The sequence below is a fragment of the Pinus tabuliformis genome, chromosome J (assembly GCF_031772625.1).
Source record: "Pinus tabuliformis cultivar Carrire ecotype Pingquan chromosome J, CPIR1, whole genome shotgun sequence".
NCBI classification, from domain to species: domain Eukaryota; kingdom Viridiplantae; phylum Streptophyta; class Pinopsida; order Pinales; family Pinaceae; genus Pinus; species Pinus tabuliformis.
In genome coordinates, this window is record NC_142295.1 from 1,070,119,053 (window position 1) to 1,070,144,539 (window position 25,487).

At 32.8% G+C, this 25,487-nt stretch overlaps 1 protein-coding gene across 2 annotated transcripts in view; it reads left to right on the forward strand.

The window, feature by feature from the left end:
• The window catches only part of LOC149230651 (protein DETOXIFICATION 40-like), an 84,545-nt gene extending 59,471 nt beyond the window's left edge, over positions 1 to 25,074 (forward strand). Inside the window, exons 3-9 of one of the 2 annotated variants that reach the window (XM_089376114.1) lie at positions 3,910 to 3,996; positions 4,174 to 4,230; positions 4,317 to 4,555; positions 4,635 to 4,753; positions 4,889 to 4,975; positions 24,648 to 24,728; positions 24,832 to 25,071. In XM_089376114.1, the coding sequence (XP_089232240.1) occupies positions 3,910 to 3,996; positions 4,174 to 4,230; positions 4,317 to 4,555; positions 4,635 to 4,753; positions 4,889 to 4,975; positions 24,648 to 24,728; positions 24,832 to 24,840 (679 nt within the window). In that variant the 3' untranslated portion in view covers positions 24,841 to 25,071. Of the gene's footprint in view, positions 1 to 3,909; positions 3,997 to 4,173; positions 4,231 to 4,316; positions 4,556 to 4,634; positions 4,754 to 4,888; positions 4,976 to 24,647; positions 24,729 to 24,831 lie in introns of both variants that reach the window. The other variant, XM_089376115.1, reaches the window with a different exon arrangement.
• Positions 25,075 to 25,487: the final 413 nt, after the last annotated feature.

The window sequence follows — 25,487 nt, forward strand, 5'->3', positions numbered from 1 at the left end:
GGCGAGGATTTAGGGGCAGTGCCCTTGAAGCTAAAAATAGATGAAAAATTGCCTTGTAAATTATTATAATTTCATAGTCAATCTGGGCCATTCATTAGGCAGATGATATGATGGTAGAAGTTATGTTTAATTAAGGGGTCTTTTCCCTAGAAGGAAACCCCTCTTTTTATATGATGGAATTATATTTTAGATGTGTACTATGTTTCTGAATGAGAAAGAGAGATGAAACTGTGTGAGAGCAAAGAGGAAATTATAACGGATCTGTTGTAGGTTGTATCTCTTCATTTTTCTAGATAATATAAAAGGAAGGACTGATTGTTTCTCCATGGACATAGCCCAAATTAGGTGAACCACATATATTTGTTTCTCTCTTGTTTTATGCATTTCTGTATTTGTGTTTCTGCAATATTTTGTGTATTTCATGGCTCCGTTAATTAATTTCTAACAATTGGTGGCTCCCATGGTGAGAGCCTAGGATGTGCCATGCGCAGTCCATGCGAATTGTGATTCCCACCGGAAAATGTTTGTCGAAGGGAGACGACATTTCAGTGACTCCTCCTCATCCAATGTTATTATGATACCCTTGAAACATCCACAATCAGGAATGTGATGTGCAAGCCTATATTTATCCTGGTATACCTGGAGTGTTACTTCCTGGAGGCATTATCGATTAACCACTTCATACCATGGCACGTCAATGGCTATATGTATTCCTGAGATACCCCAATTTTCCAAGATATCCACAACCTTATTCCTATCCTGCTGCGTATGCTTGTTAATCACATAATCTAGTTTAATCAACAAGGTTTTGACATTACTTACCACCTACTGTAAGTGCCAAGAATCAATGGCTTTTTTCGATGGGTAACCTGCTAATAACTTGCTTACACAACTAATCACTAGTTTGGAATCCTCTTGGATTTGAAGCAACTAGAACCCTTCCCTGACTGTTATTTGAAGCCCTCTCTCTAATGTTGTGAATTATGCTATATTATTTGTATCCATCCCGGATGAAAGAGTATACATGGATCAGTTCCAAATTCTCATCTCTGAAGATGCCTCCCAAACTAGCATCTCCTAGGTTACCCTTTGAGGCACCGTTAAAACTTAGTACAATAAAATCCTTAGGGGAGAGAGAATGATTTTACAATAGTTTCCATTTTACACAACCTGACAGAGAGGGATGTGGGAGTTGTGCATTGTATATCGAGTTCCTTAAGGATTAGGGCCTCATAATCATCAAATGGCTCATCATGTACGTCAGAAGTGGACACCAACATTATCTCTCTGATATTCTTAATTGTGATGTCCTCTAATATGGATATGGGCCTATGTTTTCCTTAAAAAATTCTTAGGTTCCTCTCTTTCCATAAGTTCCAGAGTGAAAACCCCAATGTTAAAAACCAATCTTTCGTTATAATTGAGTTTTTGAATTTTTTTCGGAACCAATTTTCTGTCCATGTCTTTATGTCAACTGGACTAGATAAGACGCCTGGAAAAATTGTATTTACAAACTCCCAAATTTTCCTGGCGTAAGAGCAATTGAGTAAAATATGGTCGATTGATTCCTCAGCTTGTGAACATAGCATGCACATTGAGGGGTCCTAAAAAACTTTCCTACATAGATAGTCCCAAGTTAGTGTGAGTCCCCATGCTAATAACCATAAAAAAGTGGAAATTTTCAGCCACCCACAATCTTGCCAAATTTTTTGCCGTGGGGTGGTCGTATGATAAACTAAGGGATTTTCTATGGAATAGTAAGATTCTTTTAATGTGAATGTTCTAGGTGGTTGTCTTCCCCACCACAATCTATCATGTTCAGTAGAAAATCATATGATTCTTTGGAAAAAGAATTTTTGTGTAATTCGTCCGAAGGGAGATTTTCCCCAGAGAGTTCCCAATCACCGACTGTTTTCCACTACCTCCATCCCTAGTCATTTGCTGAAAGTCTCTAGAAATCTGCCACTTTAAAGGTTCTTTAGACCCGTGTCATAGCTCTAATGGATTCTAGGTGCTCATTTTCCGACAATGGTGGATATTGTTGCCAAGAATCCTCCCAAAATAAATCCGTCCTTACTCCTCGAATAGCCTAGAAAACCAATTTTTCCATTGCATCCTTTATTGCGTGTTCCTAGTTCAAGAGCCCTAATCCTTTTATTATTTCAACATGATGTAGTCTATCCGCCTATGAGTGCAAGGGAAAGTATTTACAATACCATATTTGCTTCCAAACTTGGGGACCCCCCTGAATCCACAACCACCATAACTTCATAGCATAGGTTTTACTAATAAGAAGAGGGTCGCGGAGACCTAATCCACCATTTCTTTTCAGAGCTATCAACTTTTCCCAACCTACCATTGCCCATTTATGGGTTTTTTTAGAACCTTTTCATAAAAATTACTCCATAGCGACCTTAACTGCTGACACACACTAATAGGTATACGCATTACCCATAAATGATAATTTGGTAATGCTTGTAAGATTGCTTTTGTTAATATGATCCGACTTGGAAAATTAAGAGACTTGTAAGTCCATGTGTTGACCTTTTGACGAGATCATTCCACTAAGTCTTCCCATGTAGAAGCTCTGTTATAAAAAAATACCAAAAGGGATCCCCAAACATTTAGAAGGAAGATGATCTCTGGTGAATCTGAGAGTTCGACTTAATCCAACCTGGAGCAACTCTGGGCAAATGAGAAAAACATTTTTGATTTATCCGTGTTTATTACAGTGCCTGAGGCTTCCATAAAGAGTTATAACAACCTACCCATTCTTTTCACTTCTCTTCTAGTTGGCAAGCCAAATAGTAAGACATCATCCGCAAGTTGTTGGTTGTTGAGAGGAAGATATTCCCCATACAAACGAAGACCATAGACATATCCAAATTCTCCAACTTTTTGTAAGATTCGACTAGGTCCTTCCATAGCTAAGATAAATAGGAATGGTGATAAAGGGTCACCCTGTCTTAGCCCTTTAGACAAAAAAAACAGATGAGACAAGGGATTCCACCCATTCAATCCATTGATCAGAGAAACCATAGGCACAAAGAACATGAAATAAAAATTCTCAACTGAGTCTATCACAGGCCATCGCTAAATCCAATTTTATCAACATACCTGGACGTTTATACACCCTTAAAGAGTGGATTATTTCTTGCACTATGATTACTCCATCAACAATTTGGCGGCCTTGTACAAAGCCTGTTTGAGTCGGTGATACTTATAAGGGAAGAGGTAGTTTCAATCTATTAATGATTATCGTAGTAATGATTTTATAAAGCACATTGCACAAAGCGATTGGTCCAAATCCATCTGGGTTATGAGAGCGACCTACTTTAGGGAATAATCCTAGAAACGTAGCATTGAGTGTTAGGTGCAAAGTTCCCAAATGTTTGGATTCTTCAGCTACCTCTCAAATTTATTTTCCTAAAAACCCCCTTCACATATAACACAAAATCCTTAAGGGTTTTGACTTCTTTTATTGGCTACTATTAATAAAATAATCAAAACATTTTGCTACTAAAGATTTCAGTAACTATACTATATCCTAATATTTCATCTTTTTATAAGAAAATAGAAAATAAACATGCATTTTTGGAATCATAAAATGAAAACATATCAGAATTTAGAAGCACAAACTAACAATCCCTTTTTCATTATGATATTCATATGTATAAGATAAAACGTATATTTTGTATATTCAATCTCTTGAATATAAAACTTTTTTTCATCTGAAAAAATTAATAATTATATATTTTTATTTATATAATGTTATTTTTAAATATATAATTAATTAATTATTGATTTTATTTAATTTATAGAAATAAAGTTTTTGTTGTTGTTTCCTTTATTCAAATGGTTAGGATTACAAATTCACTTTTCAGTTACTAACTACTTTCTATGACATAGTTTGGAAACCTGGTATTTCCAAGTATTGGTCTTACTGGCTGGTCTCTTCAAAAATGCAGAGATTGCATTGGATTCATTATCTATCTGGTATTCCTTTTTCCTTTTTTTAATTTAATAAAAGAGATTTTGATATGTTGGTTGGAAAAGTAAAAGAGCTAATGACTTTCTTCACTCACTCATTTTTTTTATGAGATGAAAGTATAATCCTTAAAAAATGGTTTTGAAAAATTAAAATTATTGAAATATTTTTGTTGTTGTTTGCAGTGTAACAGTTATGTTTTTGGTTTACACAGTTTCTCTGGGCTTCAATGCAGCAGCCAGGTCAGTTATGAAGCATCTGATATTTATGATGAAGATAAAAGTTTTTGGTTTTTTAAACATTGATTTTCTTTTGTGGGTTGTATCAGTGTTAGAGTAGGCAATGAGCTTGGAGCTGGGAATTCAAAAGCAGCAGCGTTTTCAGTAGTAATGGTGACCATGACATCTTTCATAATCTCAGTAATTTTTGCAATTGTTATTCTTTTGCTGAGAAATGTTATGAGCTATGCATTTACAGAGGGAGAGGAAGTATCACATGCAGTAGCAGAACTTTCTCCTTTCCTTGCTGTCTCTGTTATTCTCAACGGTGTACAACCAGTACTTTCAGGTATAATTATAATGGAAGTAATTTATAAAACATTTACCCAATTGAAAAATTTACCCAACTGATATGTATTGCTCTGCAGGGGTGGCTGTTGGTTGTGGATGGCAAGCTCTTGTTGCTTGTATTAATGTGGGTTGTTATTATATTGTTGGTATACCTTTAGGTTGCGTATTGGGTTTTAAATTTGGGTTAGAAGTGAAGGTAAGTTTAAATAATATATATTATTTAAAATAATATTTTTTATTTTTATTTTTTTAATATTATTATTGTCTTAATTAATATGATGGTTTTTTTAATTAATATGATGTTTATTATTATAATATTTTTTTATTACAGGGAATATGGTTGGGGATGATAGCAGGAACATGCTTGCAAACTTTAATTTTAATAGTGCTTACTTATCGAACAAATTGGAAGAAAGAGGTGAGGACAAATTTTCAGTAATTTTCATTTTCCTTATTTATAATTTTAGATGTTATATTTAAGTTTCATTTAAATATAATAAATTTTTGGATGCTATAATTTGATTTTTAATTATTAAAAATGTTAAAAAAATAAAAATAATAAAAATAATTGAAATATAATTTAGATATAATTCGAAATAGTAAACCATATAAGTTATAATATTATAGTTAGCAAAATAAATTTTTATTTTTTTCCTTTTTAAACATGTCACTTTTATAATGTTTCTTTATAATACAATGTTATTTTTATATAAACAAATAACTTATAAATATTTCTTTATAAATATTCTATCAAAGTTTCATCCTGTTTGTCCAATATTTTAGTTAAAAAAATTACAAGGACTACTTACTTGGTATTAATAATAAATATAGACTTAGAAAGATGAAAAGACATGGCCTTAGCCTAGGATCAACTAGATTATTGTGAAGACTACTTGTAACGACCCATCCTGAATTACAGACAATATTAACATGCATACGAGGCATGCATATGATAACTACATATGCATGCATTGCACTAATATACTTACCATTTGATTATGAATGATGTCTAAATAAAGGATAAAAAAATTAATTATTTAAAGAAAAATATACTAGATTGAATACCTAAACCATTAAGAAAGTAGATCTTGTCTTACACATGGCACTCTAAAAAAAATAGAAAATATATCTTTATTATTTTAGTTATTAAATAATATTAATACTTATCATTTTGTTACTTAATTATTCTTATTAATAACCTATGTCATTAATGTACATAAATTATTGTTTCAAATAATCATATAATTAACCAAAAGCTTATTTAAATGATATTTTAATTTAATTATAATAAGGAAAGGTCCAGAATGTATGAGGATGGCAGTGAAAGGAAGCATGAGTTAGTGGAAGGGAGGAGGAGGCCGACAACAAGGTGGTTGGAAGGTGGTGGATTTAAACATATAAGGAACGAAGGAGGGTTGAAGAAAAACACACCATTTTTGTTTCAGACTGGGGGAAATTTGTTTGAGTTGGAAAGAGACAGAGCAGGAAGTTCTAACATAGTCACAGACATTGAGCTTGATTGTTTTTGGGGTTTTGGGCACGGGGGCCAAAATACTTATTCTGGATTTGGGAACCGTATAAGTAGACCCCAGATAGGCTGGGAGGCAAATGGCGGTTTGGTAATTGCATTAGCAAGAACAACACTCCAAAACATCTTCGACTGATTTCCAGATATTCTCTTGCAAACTTAATTTTTCTTTAAATTCCAGTCACTGTCTGTAAAGTTAGGGATTTATATTCTTTGGTTAAAATTACACATTAAGGGTTTTACACTACTCCTTGACCTACACTTTCATGTTATAGTTGAAGATAGGGTTGTCCTTACCTTCTTGAGTGAAAGGGTTGGGCTGGGCATGAGCTTTCCCACCTTCACGTTAATTGGTTTCTCTTTCAAGGACCTAGGTAACTACAGTTTCCATACCAAACATCCCTTGCAAATGGCCTCTAAATTTTCTTCAAAGATTCTAATGGTGTGAAGGATAACCTCATGATCTACCTTATTTTTCTTTAAGGGCTTTTTCAAGGGCCTAGGAAATGATAGTTTTCACCAACCAGTGTGTCTTCGTAATTTTATAGAATTTAATCTCTCTAATTTGAGAATAAGTTAGGTCAACAACCAACCCATGAACCTCCTCCAAAGTGCATGTTGGAGAAAAGCTCATTTTCCTCTCTTCCATTGCCATCTCATTCTCCATTTATTTTTGTGCCATGTTTAGGCAGAGGCCATAATATGCTTTCTTAGCTTCCCATGTCACACCCACAACATTGGATGGGTGAGTGGGGTGAGAAGAAGCAAAATCTCGGCCAATACCCAAATTTATTTTGCATTTCTTCTCCCCATGAATTCGGTCCTACCCATGCACCATACCAACTTTGTTAATTATCAACTTCTACACTACAGATACCAAATGGAAGTCACCACTAAACAATAATTATATTGAACAAGGTAAATCCTATTATGAATTTATTTTTTATTATATCAATATGACTTACAATATATTAATAAAAAAATATTACTCTTTATAAATTTTGTGTTCTCATGTGTGTGTATTTGCATGCAAATAATCCAAATTGGCATTGAATTGTCAACCAATAAAGAGGACATAAAATGGGAAAAAAGCATATACATAAGTGAGTACATAATAACACTTAAATATTGCAAGTCATTTAGTACAATTATTTGTATTACTACGGCAAACAAAAGACTACCTTGAGGTAAAACTTTGCACATGGTTGGCTTTGAAAATTTATCTTCTTCCTTGGGATCATTTGCAAAGGAGGTAATTGTTTGATCAAACATTTTCTTATTATGCATGGAAATTTTGAATAAGAAGGTTTTAACTTAAAAAGGATGTCAAAATATTTGGATTTCTAAGTACAAAGACACAAATGATGTGATAACTTTAATGACATTCTATATTTGGGTAATTAGGTTTCATAAAAAATATTGCATATTTAAAAATGTTTGTGTTTTTTGGAATTTATTGTAAACTAAAGTCAATTCAAACTTTGGAAAACAAATCATTAAAAAATGCAAGAAAAGATATGCTACTCCAACTTTGGAAACATGTATATAAATGGCTTCATTAATGGTCAACAATAAATCGTGGAATATGGGGAATAAGAAAAGTGCTACTCCTCATGTTCAACTACACAAATCATTTTTTCATAAACATGGCTATAAATGGCTTCTTTGATAGCTCATCAATAATAAATCCTGGAAGAGGGGAATAGGAAAAGTGCCACTCCTCACTTTCAACACAAAGATTTATTTTTAATTTGACTTGGTAGTGTACAATTAAATAGGAATATATTCAAACTTTTATCACTCTTCTCACACTTGGTTTATATATAAATATGAAAATATACATGTCTTTGATGGCTCTCAACGCACTTATAATTGAATAAATGGAAAGACTCATATCAAAAACTTATCATTCATGATACAACTAACAGTAATTAAACTCAAAATGGGGTTTGACCTTTTTCATATTCAAAATATCTATAGGGTACTCAACATGAAGGTTATAAAATGGAAAAGACTATCGGTCAATTGTAAGATATAATGTTGATCACATGAGAGTCACAACATGAAAAGGGAGACTCTAAAATTTCAATTGTAATGAAATAAATCCATTTTAATGGGACATAATTATTTATATTCATAATTATCATAATTATATAAAATTATCTATAATCATAATTATATAGAATTATTATAATTTTATTATGATTCTCTATAATAAGATTTTCATTTTAGATATTTCATTTTCTCAGTTATGGTAAATAGAAAGAAGAGTCATTTGTACTTTGTGGAAGATGAAACCAAATGCAAGTTATGTTTCTATTAATGTATGATTCACCCTAATGAAAAATAAAATATGGAGTTTATGGAAAATTTTAGGGGCCAAATCTTGTAGATGGGATATTTTTTATGTTTTTTCTAAAACAGAAAAAGGTTTGTCAATTTCCATATTTTTATAAAAATGATTGACCCAAATTTTATATCACCAAAATTTTATAGAGATTATACAAACTCAATAGATATTTGATTTCTTTTACAAAAATATGGCCAAATGTTTTATAGTTTCCATATTGAAAACTAACAAAATTCATCAAAACCTCTACCTTTAACATAAATTTATACCCCAAAAATTTTCCATGAAGTTCTTCCTCAACATGCCAATTGTATCGCAAATAATTATTCTTAACTCCATGATTCTCTTACCATATAGAAACACCCTTCAAATCTATCCCTTTGTTACCTCTCCTACTACAAGCTAGTTCAGTGTTTTAATTTCCATTGCTCTTTGTAGTTGACCTTCGACTCAACCCCTCTATGTTTGCATTCAAGTGGAAGATCCACAACCATATTGAGAGTGTCTCTAACTTGTCATGGTTCTTCAATTGTCATGCCTCTACTTGAGGGATCTTTATTTAGAAAACCAACTGTAGACAATAGTTTGACTCCCCCATACTCTTCATATTTCATGGAGGATCACTTGCAAAGCTCAGGCTTAGAATTGTGAAATCGCCTTGAAATTCAAGCCCCACACTTTGAATCTGACATTTTCTATGGCAACATCAACCTAAACATTTATTCTCATTCAAATCTCAAATCACATAATTATGATTTTTGTTTAATTCCTTTGGAGTGTTAATCAAGTGATCATTATTATTGGGTTGCATGGCTTTTCTAACATGAAAATATAGTCTCTAGAGATTTTTATTCTATGTGCAATCTCAACTTGCATGCATAAGAGTCTATGTGCAATCTCAACTTGCATGAATAAATGATTTTCAATAAAAATATCCTTGCATTGACGAAGGAAGAAAAGTAAAAAGGTTTGTAACATGGATATTTTTCCTAGATATATGAACCATAATGGAGTTTAAAGTTTGGTGGATGTTTGTTTGTTAGGATATAGATATTTATTTTTAGCCTTCAATTCATTTACATTCATTGTGCCTTTGAATACTCAAGTCACTTGTGACAAGTTTTATGTTTATTTTGGAATGAGAACAATGGGGAAGATTATTACACAACCTTGAAAGTGGGCAATGGTGCCTCTATTGATGACATCAATTTTTTTTTTGGAAAAAATATAGTTCAACCCATTAGAGAGACCATATTCCTTTCTAAAAAGGGGGAGAATCAATCATACAATTCTTTTAAAGGAGAAAGTGATAAAAGAGGACATGGAAGAAATAATTATAGAGGCATGGGATATATGCATAACCAAGGTGAGATATTTGATCTTCATTTTGTTTGTTGCAACATGAATGGACATGAGGAAAATACTTTTTGAAACTCTAGGGAGAAGATCAAAGGCACATAGAGACAAAAGGAAGGAAAATGTAAAACAACATGGATTCAACAATATGATCATTATGACAAGAGTGGAGGATGAAAGATTACTGAAGTTGAAAGGGACATTTTCTCATGCACAATATTTGACATACCTCTCTTGCCATGATGAAGGCACATTACCATCTAGTCTCTTATAGCATGCCATATTTGGACACATTAATTATGACAACCTTCATTTGTTGAAAAAAAATGGTGTTTCTAGTTTGCCTACTATTCTTAGGAAATTGAAGCAATATGAGGTTTTCATCTTTGTAAAAAATAATAAGTAGTCATTTCATGATTCTACTTTGAGAATATATAGACAACTAGGGATGATACACTCTAATTTGTGTGTCCCCCATGCTTATTCCATCTACATATGTTAATAGGTATATCATGAATTTTATTGATGACTACAATGATATGTGTTGTGTTGATTTACTGAAAGAGAAATATCCATACTAATAATAGAGGGGAATATGCTTCAAATTGTTTTGAATGTTATCTTCACCAATATGGGATCAAGCATGAAACCACTACGCCATACAATCCTTAGTAGAATGGTGTAGTAGAATGAATGAACAAGATAATTTTGAACATCATACATTCAATGCTATTTTTCAAGAATGTAAAGTTGATGTTATGGTTTGATGCAACTATATGTGAAATTTTCGATCTCTATTGCAGCAACTGGAAATTATTCTTCTAACCGGTTATTATTAAGAGTAGTTTATTTGCTTCGATAAACAATGAATAAATTCACAACTGTAATTTTCACCAAAATTAAATATATTGTGGAAATGAAAACTGGAATTGAGAAAATAGATGAAACACACAATAAATATTGACACCATTATTTTGGACAAATGTCCCCGGAAAAACCCAATGTGGGAAAACAAGTGTAGCATATGAGGGTTTTATTATTATTCGGCAATAGTGAAAATATGAGTACAATTTGGATGCCCAAAATTGGAAACCCTTTGTAAGATAATCTGGCCAAAAATTAGTAAGACAAATTTTGTCTCACCTGAAACTGATCCAACTCAAAATATAGCACAAAAGGGCCACTCAAACTACCCCCACATTAGCCTTTGTGCTGCCTCTGCGTAGGCAAACTCACACTGGATGGAAGTTGCATTGATGTTGTCATTCTACCCAACTCAGCTTATGAGAATGACTTTCTTGGACTTTTGTAATTTCTCTCGACCTCCAACAACTAAATCAACCCTTTCTTCAGCTAAATCGAACTCCTCCTCTGAATCTATCTGTGTAGTCCTTGCGTAACCTAACTAAGGAGAACTCGACCCTCTTGCAATTGACTCTCTGAAATTGGAAAATCCTCTGGAATCACTGTCTCTACTCTCTCTCTATCTCTGCATCCATTTTGGATGAAACTCTTCTTCCTTGCTTTGTTGCTGCAACTAGATAGCTCGATCTATGCCAAGGAACTCAACCTCCAGGTATCTCTAGTCTTTGTTCTCCATACCCATCGAGTTGTTCTTATAATCTCTCGTTGGTGAACCAACGCCCATGATTAGATCTCCATTAATGGATAATATCATCTCTAACTTGATCCATGTGAGTTTTTAGAGAAACCTTTCTCAATTAACTGTTGTTAATTAATCACTTTCCCTAAGTTAGACTTAGGAAATATTTAATTATTGATCAATTAACTTAATTGAGCCATATCTAGGTGTTTTCTCTTGACAAATTTTCTAGGTTCTGGAGACCTTGTGTTTCTTAGCCTCTCTGACCAAAGTTGAGACTAGAACACATGTCTGATGCTATAAAACTAACACTCCCTCTTAGCAAGGAAGGTGTTCTCTCACTCTGTCTTCATAACATCCTCCATACAGGTTGTTATGTTTGAAAACTGTGACAATCTTCCACTGCGCATCAACTACTGCACAACTCTAATTCATATACCACTCTGTGTTGAACCATCCCTACATCTGCACTACTGCTAACACTGCACTGTACAACCTATATTGTTTCCAACTCTACACTACACTGCAATTGATCTCATGCTACTACTGCTATTGCAACTACTGCAACTAAGATCTGAACTCCTGAATCAACTGTGTCCCTGTGCTATAACTATATCTCGAGGCTCTCATTGTTACTAGTCTTTGCATTGTCCACTAATAACTGTTTGTGCTACAACTTCTTTGCACCCCTCACTATCTGATAACAACTAGTAATACAATTGTCCCTTAAGATATGATTTTTTCAATTGACACTCATCCATATGCTACTGAATACTATGGGCCCCTATACTAAGGGTAACGATCCAAGAAGAGACACATGTCTAATGAAATCTTCCTAAGACCCTGCACGTCTATACAACTCTAGAGTCTAGAGCTAAATGTCTCCCCACCTCTCTCCTAGGGTGTAGTTGCATACAATGTGAACTCATCCTCCAACCTAGAACAAAAATTATCTATCACTATCGAATCTACTTCTTGCTTCTACTTCTTCTTATCCTTCTTCCTCTTCAGAAACTAGGTACTGTAGTGACCAAAATCACCACACTTGAAGCATTTGATCTTCAACAAATCCTTATTCTTCTTTTCTTCTCCCTATGAGCCTTTTCCCTAACTGAAACCTTTCTTTTCCTTCCCCTTTGATGCAAGGGCTACATTATCCTCTTCCTTCACACACTTCAATCCTTTTCTAATGTTGTCTCTCAACTAAAGAGAGCCTCATCTCCTCTTGTGTGAAGTGTACCCACGATCGTTCCCATCCTAGTAGGTTATCTCGTCCAGTGATTCCTTGGACTAAAGTGGCCCACTCCAGGGTGAAACCATTGAAATTTGTATGCACCAACTCATTCTCTTGAGGTACTTCTCCAACTGCAGCAAGCTCATCTTGGAAATTCTAAATCCTGTTGAGATAAAGAGTAACTATTTCACCCTTATTCATCCGGTTGAGCCTCAATTTTCTTTTAAGAACATCTTCTGGTTCTTGGAAGGATTCTGGAAAAGTGTAGCAATTTCATCCCACATTTCTTTGGCCATATTTATGGCCACTAAGTGTGAGACTATATAATCCCGAATGCCATCAAGGATCAACCAATTTTACATGGCCATCCCCTTATTGTAATTCTCTAGTTGCTACTGGTTTATAGGTATGACTACAACTCTCTCTACGTATGTCTTCAAACCATGCTCATCTAGTAGGAAAGACATTATGGATTTCCAAATACAATAATTCAAGGCTCCATCTAGTCTATACCTATCTCAAAGTCTTGCTGAGGCCATTTCTACAAAACTCACAACTAAGAAAATAAACAGGAATCTCCTCCTTTCCTACTTGGTTGCCTGCTCAACTACTCACACTCCCTCTTGGAATATGCAGTTCTATTTTCTGCTACTACCCTCTACTACTGGGAATCATGGATTTTCTCCCAACAACAGGATCTGGAAACCCTATGAGAAACTCATGTGTGTTTGATTTTCTCTTCCTCTTGGCATTTATTCTGCTACTGCAAAACTGCTACAAAAACAACTACGCCTATATCTGCTTAACGACTTACTGATTTGCTCATCTAAACTACTTCCTCACAACACCCCTTCCTGCTATAACTAATACTCATCTTGTTTGAACTTTTCTTGCACCTGCATCTGGAAATCAAACCCTTTTCCCAAAAATTTGAATTGCATGGCTAGCCCTCTACACAGACCTCGAAATTGTTGCAGAACTCCCTATGAACTTGCACAAATTTCCTCCTTGCTTATGAGCTTCTGATCTGTCTCAAACTTTGCTCTGATACAATGTGACATTTTCAGTCTCTATTGCAGTAACTTGGAATTATTATTCTAACTGATTATTATTAATTGCAGTTTATTTTCTATGACAAACAATGAATAAAATCACAACTGTAATTTTCACCAAAATTAAAATTTATGTTGCAGATGAAAACTAAAACAGAGAAAATAAAGCACACCACAATAAAAACTGACACTGTTATTTTGGAAAAATGTCCCTGGAAAAAACCAATGTGGGAAAATCAATGCAACAAATGAGGGTTTTATTATTATTATTGTGTAGTAGTGAAAATCCGAGTAAAATTTGGATGCCCAAAACTAGAAATCCTTTGCAAGATAATCTAGTAGAAAATTAGTGAGACAAATTTTCTCTCACTCGACATTGATCCAACTCCAAATCTGGCATAAAAAAGGCACTTGAACCGCCCTTGCATCAACCTCTATGTAGGCCAAACTCGCACTAGTCGAAAGCTACTACGATTTTGTCCTATTTCCCAACTCAGCTTTTAAGAATGACTCACTTGGCCTTTTGGAATTTCTCCCAGCCTTCAGCAACTGAATCAACCCTTCCTTCATCTAAATTGAACTCCTCCTCTAAAGTTTCCAGCGCAGTCCCTACGCAACCTCACTGAGGAAAACTCGACCCTCTTGCAACTGACTCTTTAGAACTAGAAACTTGTCCAGAACCCTCTCTATCTCTGTGTTCTTTCAGGCTCAAACTCTTCTACCCTGCTCTGCTGTTGTAGCTGGATATCTTGATCTTTTCCATGGAACTTGACCTCTAAGTATCTCTGGTGTGTGTTCTCCATCCTCACTGAGTTGCTCTTATAATATCTCATTGGTGAACCAACGACCATGATTAGATCTCCATCAATGACTAAGATCATCTCTAACTCTATCCATGTGAGTTTCTAGAGAAATATCACCTTTTTCAATTAATTATTGTTAATTAATCACTTTTCCTAAGTTAGACTTAGGAAATATTTAATTATTGATCAATTAACTTAATTAAGCCATTTCTAGGTGTTTTCTCCTAAAAGAAATTATGGGTTCTCAAGATTTAGTGTTTCTTAGCCTCTATGACCAAAGTCGAGACTATAACGCTTGTTCGTTGCTACAAAACTAACATTGTATGTGTTGTATATGTAAAATATAGGTGTTCAATTCATCCTCCGGGAAATAAGAATCTATATGAAATCTGGTATGGCTGCATTCCTTTGGTGAGGCATCGTAATGTATTTGATTCCACTTGTTATGGCTTAATTCTTAAGGGGAAAAAACAACCTTGGTGCAAGGTGTTGAAAGTGTTTCTTCTTGGGTACTATAATACCACCAAAGCATATCATCTTTATAGTGAGTGAAATAAGAATTTTACTCTTCCATTGACAATTTTTCTTAAATCCACCAAGAATGACAAAACTATTGAGTAATATCTTGATCATAGATTCACTCTTGTAAATACATATCAAAAGTTTAATGATGAGATTCCACATATTGAAGGGGGATCCCTATATTGTATCAATCTCTAGAATCTCCTTTTAAAGCACCATCTCTCCCTCATAAAGAAGTTCCGACCACTCCATCAAAATAGGAATATCATTTGGATGATGTGATTAAGAGGATTAAAAGGATGAACCTTGATAGAAATGCAACATCATCCCAATTTATGGAGCAATGTAACATGCCCAATCCCCTCTAAGCCTTTCTAAGGGTATAGGGTGTACCTGCCCAACCCCAAGGTTACTTCATGAAGGTGGGTATCCAAATTTTCTTTTAGCTATCTCAAACCTCTTTTCTGAGGTCAACATTGTCTTCTGCTTGTCGAGAGATTTTCAATGATATAAACATGAAATTTGAGCTTTGGATAAAAAGTTACAACCCTCAGAAGATTTGTCCTTTGGTGCCATGTCAACATCTATACCATCTACATATCACCACGACATTGGGCCATGTCTACAAGTCAAACACTTTGGTCTGCCAAGTCATATCCAGATCTAGGATTCTTATTTACCCACATAAGTGTCTTTTCCAATTTTTTGGATTTCTGGGTCCGAACACTAGTGCTCAGCTTGGTCAAACATTTGAATATCAGGATTCAAATGTTTTTGAAATGGAATGTAGCATAGATTTTGTCTTAGCCCTCAGGAAGTAGCTCAATTGGTAATAGTTGTGATATGAAGTCTTATAGAAACAAATTGGTTCAAGGTTTAAATCCCTTGATTTACCATGTGGGCCATGCATGAAGGTGTATATGGGCTCACCTAGAGATTGTAGTTGTAGTAGTAGAAGTCGACCCTATGCCATGCGAGTACCCGGTTGAGTTGTTGGTTCCTCTATATAAAAACAAAAACATGAAACATAAAAACTTCCCTCTTCTCCATAACTACAAAATTTCATGAAAATGAACCTCACCGCACCTCTCAAAATTCCATAATTATAACCACTCTAATCCAACAAAAGAAACAATCAAATACACTAGAAGTAGAATGCAATATGTTAAGAAATATGGTTCTTAATCTATGTAAAAGATATCAAATTGCTACTTCTAATCACAAAATGTTGATAAATTTAGCTTAAGTGGAATTCAAGGAGGAAGACGAAGTTTACCAACTGCGAGAGGACATGGATATTGGAAAATAAAATTATTTTCCTTCCTCCATTAAACTAGATGTTTTTCATTAACTTTTATGTTTAGTAAAGCAATTAAAACATCTTATATTTTTTTAATATTAATAACTTCACTGTATGTATTAATTATAAGTTTAGAATGTATTAATTGTAAATATTTATGTCATATTTTTAATATATAAAAATGACATATATATATATTTAAATAAAAGTATATATATATATATTTAAAAAATAAAATAAATTAATATTTTTTTTTTAATTTATTATAATTTTTATAATAATTTTTTCAATTTCCATTAAAAAAAATAAAAATATAATATTTTAAAAATATATATAAATAAGTTAATAATATAAATAAAATGTCTCAATTAATTAATGAAGCATAAACTATATATATATATTAATGAAGCTATAATTTATGGTAAACAAAATCACAAATAAAATAAATGTATTTCCACATTTGAGTTAAAAATTCATTATTAATATTTTATTATAGTAATTTAATTAATATTATCTATATTATTGATTTTTAATATTTATTTTTTAATATTAAAAATCTAAATTTATATTTTTTTTTCTTACTATATTTTTATGTCTTTATTATGTCTTTATTGAATATTATTATTATTATTTAATTCCTAATATTTTTAAACATCTAATTTATTTAATTTAGGATATATTTATTTATTATTAACATTTTACAATAATTTAATTACTTTAGTTATTTAATAAAATGTATATATTTTCAATTTATTTATTTTTTGTCGTTAATTTTTCTACCAATCATTTATTTTTTATTTATTTATTTATTTTAATTTTATAGTTTGATCTAATTTTAGAGTTTTAAAGAATTCTCGCTTCTTTTATTCTTTTTGTTGGATTTGATTCTCTTTATCTAATAGTTCGCAAGATGAACCACATTAATTGGTTTGGAACAGGTCAACAATCTAAACAATTTATGTGATGGATCCAAAAGATAATCTCTGAATAACACTACTCACATAAGCCTCAATTGAGAAACTCCAAAGAATTTTCTATAATTCATTACCAAATAGAGTGTTCTTTAATTAAAAAAAAAAGTGTTTTACTTGAATCATAAAATCTTATGAAAATCATATTTGCATGGTTTACCTTTTGTGGAAAAGATAAAATGGCTAGTGAAAAATGGTGAGGTTTACAATTTTGATACAATGTGTTGAATTATAAAATGTATTTTATATTTTATTTTTTAAAAAATTGGAAGGAATTGTAAATTTGAATTCTTAAATTTATATAATTTAATATTTAGAAAAAAAATAAAAAAGTTAAATTTTATTTATTAATCTAAAAATATAATTTAAAATATAAAAAATTAATATTTCACCAAAAATTAAAAGAAAATATAACACAAAATATTTAGATTATATGGATTATTAATGAATCCAAAATATTTATACATATTAAATAATTATTTATTATAAAAATTGAGATATATTATTGGATGGAAAAATTACATCAGATTTGTCATTATTTATATGTTTACTCCGGTTTTTAGTTCTTATTTAAAAAGGATTGTCATAAAAAATAATCTTTTTAGCTTTAAATTTTGATTGAAATGTGCATATCATTATTTTTTATTTATTTTTTATTTTATTTTCTTTTTAGAAGTAGCAAGTGTGGGTTGAGTGATTTTTAATTATAGAGGAGAAATTAAAATATTTTGTTCTTGAGTTTGAGTTTAACTTTCAACAATCAAGCAATCTAGACTAAGTATCTCAATATTCATAAGCTTATTATCTTTGGCAACTTTAATAATATAATCAAAGATCTAAATTTAGGCACCTCTCTTTCAAGCTTAAAACTTTAGTCCATGTATAAAAAAAACTTTCTTAGGTTAGTCTCGTTTCAAGGAACCCATACCTTTCATGTGTTTTAGGAACTTAATATTCAAGTTGATATAGCGGTCGCTCAAGAAACTTGCAAACCAATTCGAACCTTCAGGGTGAATAGCTCCATGCATTATCATGCCATCCCTTAGTCATAATCCTCATAATGTTTGACCACATCAACATTTTCAACTGGGAATTCAAGAGGTCACTTTGATGCTCATCCAAACACAACGCATGAAATCAATGATTAAATGGTTAATCATGATAGAAATTGGATTTGACCTCAACCTCACTTATGTCGATGCAATGGGATTTTATGTATTTCTTCATAGTTTGATGTGGGATTTAACTTGAGCTTAGAGTCTAAGCCCTCCTCACATATGGTTTCCTAAGATAATGGCTCACACAAGCTTTTATTATGAAGCATGGAATCACGACAATATATTTTTCATTGGGCTTTGGTGTGTAAGCTTAGATGTCGAGTTTGGAAAGAAGAAGTGGTCTAGCATACCCCATCATCTAAAATATGGTATTTCATTAGATGCATATTTGGAATTTTTCTTTGGGCAATGATGGCGAATCCTTTAATTTCCATACCAAGTCAACTACCTTTGACTTCACTTGAGTTAGATAACAACACAATTAACTATCAATACAGAGTTTTTTATTTAGCACAAACAAATGATCTAGAGAATGGATGATGAAATTAATGATTTGTGATGTCAATTAGATACACTTTTGCAACCTATACATTAGACCTCTTTGTCTCCTACTTATTCTGTGAACTTGATTATCTCCTTCCAACCCCTCTACCTAACCTTAACTATGCAACTCCTTCTATGGACAATGTAGTTTCTTTTGATATATTTTAGGATTTTCATATTATGTAGTGGAGGTATGCATACAAAATTTTTCTTGATCTTTGGGATATTTTACCGATATTTTACTTTCATGATCCCGAGTGTTCTTGTAATTTGGCTCAGGTATTTTGAGAAATCTAGGGGCAAAAAATGTAGGTGATTTCTCTCTTCTTGATAATTGTTTGTCGAGTATTTTTACTTCAATTTCTCCTTATTTTTCTCATTATTATTAGTGTTTTCTTCATCAAACAACTAACAAGTCACAAAGAACAATAAGACAAAAGAAACAAGATATAGGCAATCAACCAAGGTCAAAATCTCTCCAATCTTGAGAGGAAACCCCATAGAAATTCTTCTTCTTATAGAATCTTCAATTGATGAATTCCAACAACCCCTCCAAGACCAGGTCAAAGCTTCTTCTTGAAGCACTTCTCTTCCTTTAAGTCAACATTGGTTAACCTTAATCCTCTTCTTCATATTTCAGCCCAAATTCAGAATTTTGGCTCACAGTTGCAAACTTGTAGTTTCATTATTTTTTGCAGAAACCCTAGGTCACATGTGTCACCTAAAATATGGAAAAAGATCTTCTATTCTCTTCTTTGCTGAGATATAAACTTCTTCTGTAACAATTTGGCTTACTTTCCCACACTTCTTTGACACTTGATGTTCATTCTTGAATTGACTGTAATTTCTTCCTTTTGCAATTGAAATTGTGCCCTAGATACAGTCTGCACATGTGAGAGAGATGTCTCAAAACAGGTCCAAATAATTATGTTTTCTTCCTTATTATACTTCTCCTTCCTTTGCTAGGGTATGAAGCTTCTTCTTGTCTCTAGATTGAACTTTTGTGATACTTGAGTAAGGTACCTTGAGAGAGGTCAAGTCCTCCTTTATATAGGCATTGCTAGGCTCCAAAATAGGCCAACTTCACTAGCAGGCTGAAATGATGATGCATATAGGTCGACTTGACTTGCAACTTGTATACTTGGTCAAGGAGGGGTTTCCTTGACAATCTATAAACTCATATAATTTATTTTGTAATATGTAACATGCCCAATAAGGGTCTCTTATGCATGTTAAAGACTCATTTGACTTGTTGACCACATTACAAGCCCTAGAAGCTCTCAATGGGAGCTTTACCTATAAAATTAAATTCCTTGAGCATAAAACCCATACCTCAAGCATAAAATAATTTTATTTTTTGTAACCACCTCCTCCCATATTTACCCACTTTCGCCAGCTTTCCCAGGGTAAACATGAGTTGTGGGTCACTATGATAAGACTCAACCTCCTATATTACCTTAAGGAAATGGAATCGATAACTTGAGACCTTATTGACTTCTCTTAGGTGCTACAAGACCTTCAGGAACAACCCAACCCCTCCAGGTTTCCATCCCCTGAGATTACTCTCATTTTCATTGACTTAGAGCCCCATTCACTCCCTTTCCAAGCCCTCCAAGCAACTGAGAGCCTCTAGTCACTCTCATGAGCATGTCTGAGTGTGACTATAGCCTTTTTCTACCAGTTCTATGCCAACGCCTATGGGATTTAAGGCTATTTTCGATGGATAGGACCAAGACTCTGCCCATAACTCCATGAAACTTCCAGAACTCATAAAAGACATATAAAAAATGCTTGTAAACCAAAACTGAAACTAGGACTTGACCTGACCTTCCCCAACCGAGACTGACATTTCGCCAAACACTTGGTAAACTTGCAAGCTATAGGTCATGAATGTAAATCTGAACATAATGATCTGAAAACTTATCTAAGGTTTAACAAGGAGGGTCACTTCCTTATCAAATTAGCTATAATAATATCAATTAGGTTTTTGCATCCATTATTCATTCAATTACAAGTAAAAGCATGAAAAGAGCCATGACTAAGAACTGTCAAATAACCATGCTTATAACCAACATATAACAAGATAAATAACAACGAGAGAATGACCATTAAAGCCACATAATAGTAAGTAGATTTACTCATCAAAAGCAAGAGGAACTTCGCTCTTATTAAACATTGGACAATACCAACCAGTTTCAGGACTTCCACATACCACCCGACCATAGATTAGCTGAACCAAATCTTTCTTTCATCCAATCACCCTCGTGCCATATTCCAAGCATGAATGTGGGATCTCATGGGATAAACCAATCCATAAAAAACCAAGGGAATCCATAGGTTAAACCACCTCCACCCTCACCATATTGTGACCTCACCTAAACTGGTGTTGAGATCACAAAACCAAACCAAGCTTGGATGCCTCAAAATTTCTTCTCCAATACCTTGAGGAATTTTCTCGTCTCCACCCTCAGGCTTTACCGTGTATCCCACCATTACCGGTCAAGGGATTCCTAGGCCTTTGGGAATTTTCCTGAGACCACCTCACCCGGATCCAAAATCTTTTGGTAATCTAAGGCTCTAACCGAGAACAACTCCATCACACCATGGTTATCTGGAAATGGCAAGGCTAGGCTAAAATCCACTATCAAACCCGAAAAAAACCCATGCCAATGATAGTAAGAGAACCAAATACCAACATGCACATACCATGCATGCCAAAACCAGCTTAGAAATCATACATGCAACCTATTACCTATAAGTATTTCAATTGAAGTTGCTTGATCCAACTTTCCTTGCTTGATCCTTGATTTCCTTTGATATCCTTGTCCTTCCTTAGATTTCCTTGTCTTTCCTTTGCTTTCCTTGTCCTCTTGGTGCTCTTCTCATCTCTGAAAACTAATTCCAAAACTGAATTGACAAAAAGGCATGTAAACTTATCCTCATAATCCTTTTTATTAATGAGGCCTCTATTTTCTTCAATTTTCCCTTATTCTCCTTCATTTTCCTCCTCACATGCAAGCATGAAAATTCACCTTCCTTTTCTCCTAATTTCATAAATAAATGCCAAATAATGCCACTTTGCGATTCCAAAGCCTTTTCCACTGCCTTTTACAATTTTCCTTAGCCATAACACATCAAATGATGCCCACTATGATATTTTGTCCAACATTTAGCTTGGAATAAGTGTCCCATGACCTTGGTCTTATTTTTCCTTTATTAACTTTATTACATGACTTTTATCTCGGGGCTATTACAGAGCCCTCCCCCTTAGGGGAACACCATCCTCGGTGTTTTGTGACACCTAAAAATAGCAAGACGACTGAAAAGAAAAACATACTGCCCATGGAGCTTTATGAATTATCTTGTTGCAGTATTTACAATGAAAAAGCTATTGAAAAGAAGCCAATATACCGCTTACTAGAGCTTTATAACACAACTCATTATGGTATTTACAATAACAACCACATATACAGTCATGCACATTTGCTTCAACCAAAAATTAACTTTAAAAATCCATCTCGATACAACATTTACAATAATATACACATATACACATATGCACATTTCCTCAACTGACAAATAAAATGATATAATGCTTGTATCTGCAACAATGGAGTCCAGAGGCTCACACCTCCACCCTCAAAGTAATACTAGGATTCACCCCCTTCCCATGAAGTACAGAATCCACTTCCAAAGTCAAACCTACACCCAATGTCCAGTGCTATAATCTTGCACCACTTTTCCTCTCAGTGAACATTTACCGACTCATTGTTCCAGGGCACACTCCCAATGTGCACATGATTCCATCTAGAAATTCTAATGACCAAAACAAATCCATCCTCGACCTTCACTACACTACTACACAGTCCCTTGGGAAATCTAACCACCCCCTTCCATGCAGTCACTCACCTTCCAAGTTCCCCGACATCCCATATCCTGGAAGATCCATCCCTTGGAAAGGTTTCCTCGCATCGGAAGGTCCAAAAACAAGGCATATCCCTTTATGGAGGATTTGGCACCAGATTCTCAGGTAAAGATAACAAAAGATATAGTTTTTCCGAAAAGTTCCAAAAATACAAGATAGGGGCAACATGAGCTTTGGAATATTGGGTTGAAAGGAAAACTTCCAGGAAAAGATAAATGGTACACCCAAGAGAAGGTGGATGAAAAAATTCCTCACCTCATTCAATAGATTTTTTTGCGGACCAAAAGCATCCAAAAATGGGGAGGTGTTATTTGAATTGGATCATTATATTTCTTTTCATCCATCTCAATGCTTTTATAGTGGAAAAGGTGGAGGAATCAACTCCCAATATCATTTTTACCGACGTGACCCAATTTGGCAAATTGGGGTCTAAAACCTTTCAGGAGCATTTTGAGGCATTAAATGATTTTTTTTGGGGGTAAATTTTTATTCTTCTTTCGAATTGCATTTTTTTTCCTATTATACACACAAAGACCTTTCCAATGGCGTAAGAATCACATCAATTAGATTTCATATGCAAAAGCTATGCCACTCATAAGATAACCTTACTGTTTTCACCACCATAATTCAAGAGAATGCCACATCATTCCCCATTATTCATGGAAAAAGGGCTAGCCATGTGATTATGATGAAGAAGAATCTAGAAGAATCCATAATATAACTTTGGTTAAGAGTTGAGGTAGTCAAACCTAACCACTAGTAGGCTATCAGGGTGTGTTATAATCGGGCCACTGGTAGGAAAAACGGTTCCATTCTTTTGGAGTGCATTTCTTCCATAGATGAGCAAAAATAACTGAGAGGGATAGAATATATAGTACACAGAGAGGATTTTTGCATTGAGTAACCCACAGGCCACAAACCATACTTCTTTGTACTCATAACCATTTTCTATTCAGAGAAAGAGAGAAGAGCAACCTCACTTTCTAGTTGGGTTTTCTCCCGAAATAGTTTATGAGGTCATATCTTGTGTCAAATCGTGGTTTGTGAGTTTTTATTTCACTATTTTTTATTTTCTCAATAATTTTAATTTGAATGCATACACAATTATTTGTAATCTACATATCTAGAAATATAAACACAAATAAAACCCTAATAGTATAGATTTCAGATTTTTAAATATAGTTCTATTAGATCTGTTGTGATGAACTATCCAATGGACAATCCAAGTCACTTTACACATCATTCCACTAATTTTTTTTATCAATAAAATTAAGATTCAATTTAGAATTTTAAAACTCCCTTATAACCTTCATGATTTTATAAATCTGGATTGGTACAATTACTAAATCTCCATTATAATTTACATAATTATCGCTTAAACATATGGATAATATTTAGAGTATTACCTTTTCAAGACACATTTTTGCATGAAAACTTCTTTTTAGATCATGATAATTCATTAGAAAAATATTAACCAGATAAATATATCTTTAATGACTTAAAACAACCCTCATCTAGAAAGAGAGAAAAAATATTGTTTAAACCCTGAAAAATACATCACAAATTTATAATTTGAATGTAACAAAATAAACACTTCATTTGAGTATATATATATATATATATATATATATATATATATATATATATATGCATTTTAGATCAACATATTTGGAAAAGTATATATAAAACTAATAAATATATCAGATAAATATGGGTTTATTTTATCGTGTAATGGTATAATTCACTATTTACTATTTAATTAAAAGGTAAATATTGATATAAAGGATTATTTTTATATAATTTTCAAATACATTTCACATTTATTTGTAAATATCACGATTTTAGGTGGAAAAAGCTTCTGAACGTCTATCTATTTGGGGAGCTAATATTGTCCATGATACTGAAGACAAGGAAACCATAAACGAGGTAATAAGTCAAACCATTATCCTATTTATATGTTTTATTCTTTTAATTTGAATTATTTATTAATAAGATAAATAATGTGTTTCATGTTAATATTTCCATGCAGGTGCAGTAAGAATTCTTCTATGCAGGTACAATAACAATTCTGGTCACAAAAAATATTTAATTTTAGATTAAATTTATTACAGAGCAATAAATTTCTTAATATTGTAAATATTTTTCAAAAATATATTTAAAAATATTATTTAGAATGTTTTGATTCCTCAACACATTATAAATTTGAAGTTAAGATATATTTATATTATATGTAACATGTCAACTTTTCTGTATGAGAGAAAAGGATTACATATTTTTTTTATATTGAACAACATATCATTTACCATAACAATTTTTTATTTATTTTTTTAAATTAATTTGTATGAGAAATATTTATTTATGGATCATATTAAAATATATTTTAGTTATTAGTATATATTTTTTAAAATCATAGATCAATTCGATATTAAGCATGCAAGGAAATGCACTCTTTTGTAATGGGATTTATGTCTAATAATTTTTTTACTCTCTTTATTATTTTCTATGTGTATGTATGTAACATTTATATAAAATTATTTTGGTTAAGGTGGACATTAAAATATTATAGTTATGATGGATATTGATTTTTTCTAATTATTAATATTAATTTATTTACTTTTTAACCATGGTGAATTTGTAATTCATTGGAGTAATTTAAGCTAGGTCTGGGATCAAACCTATTTGTTA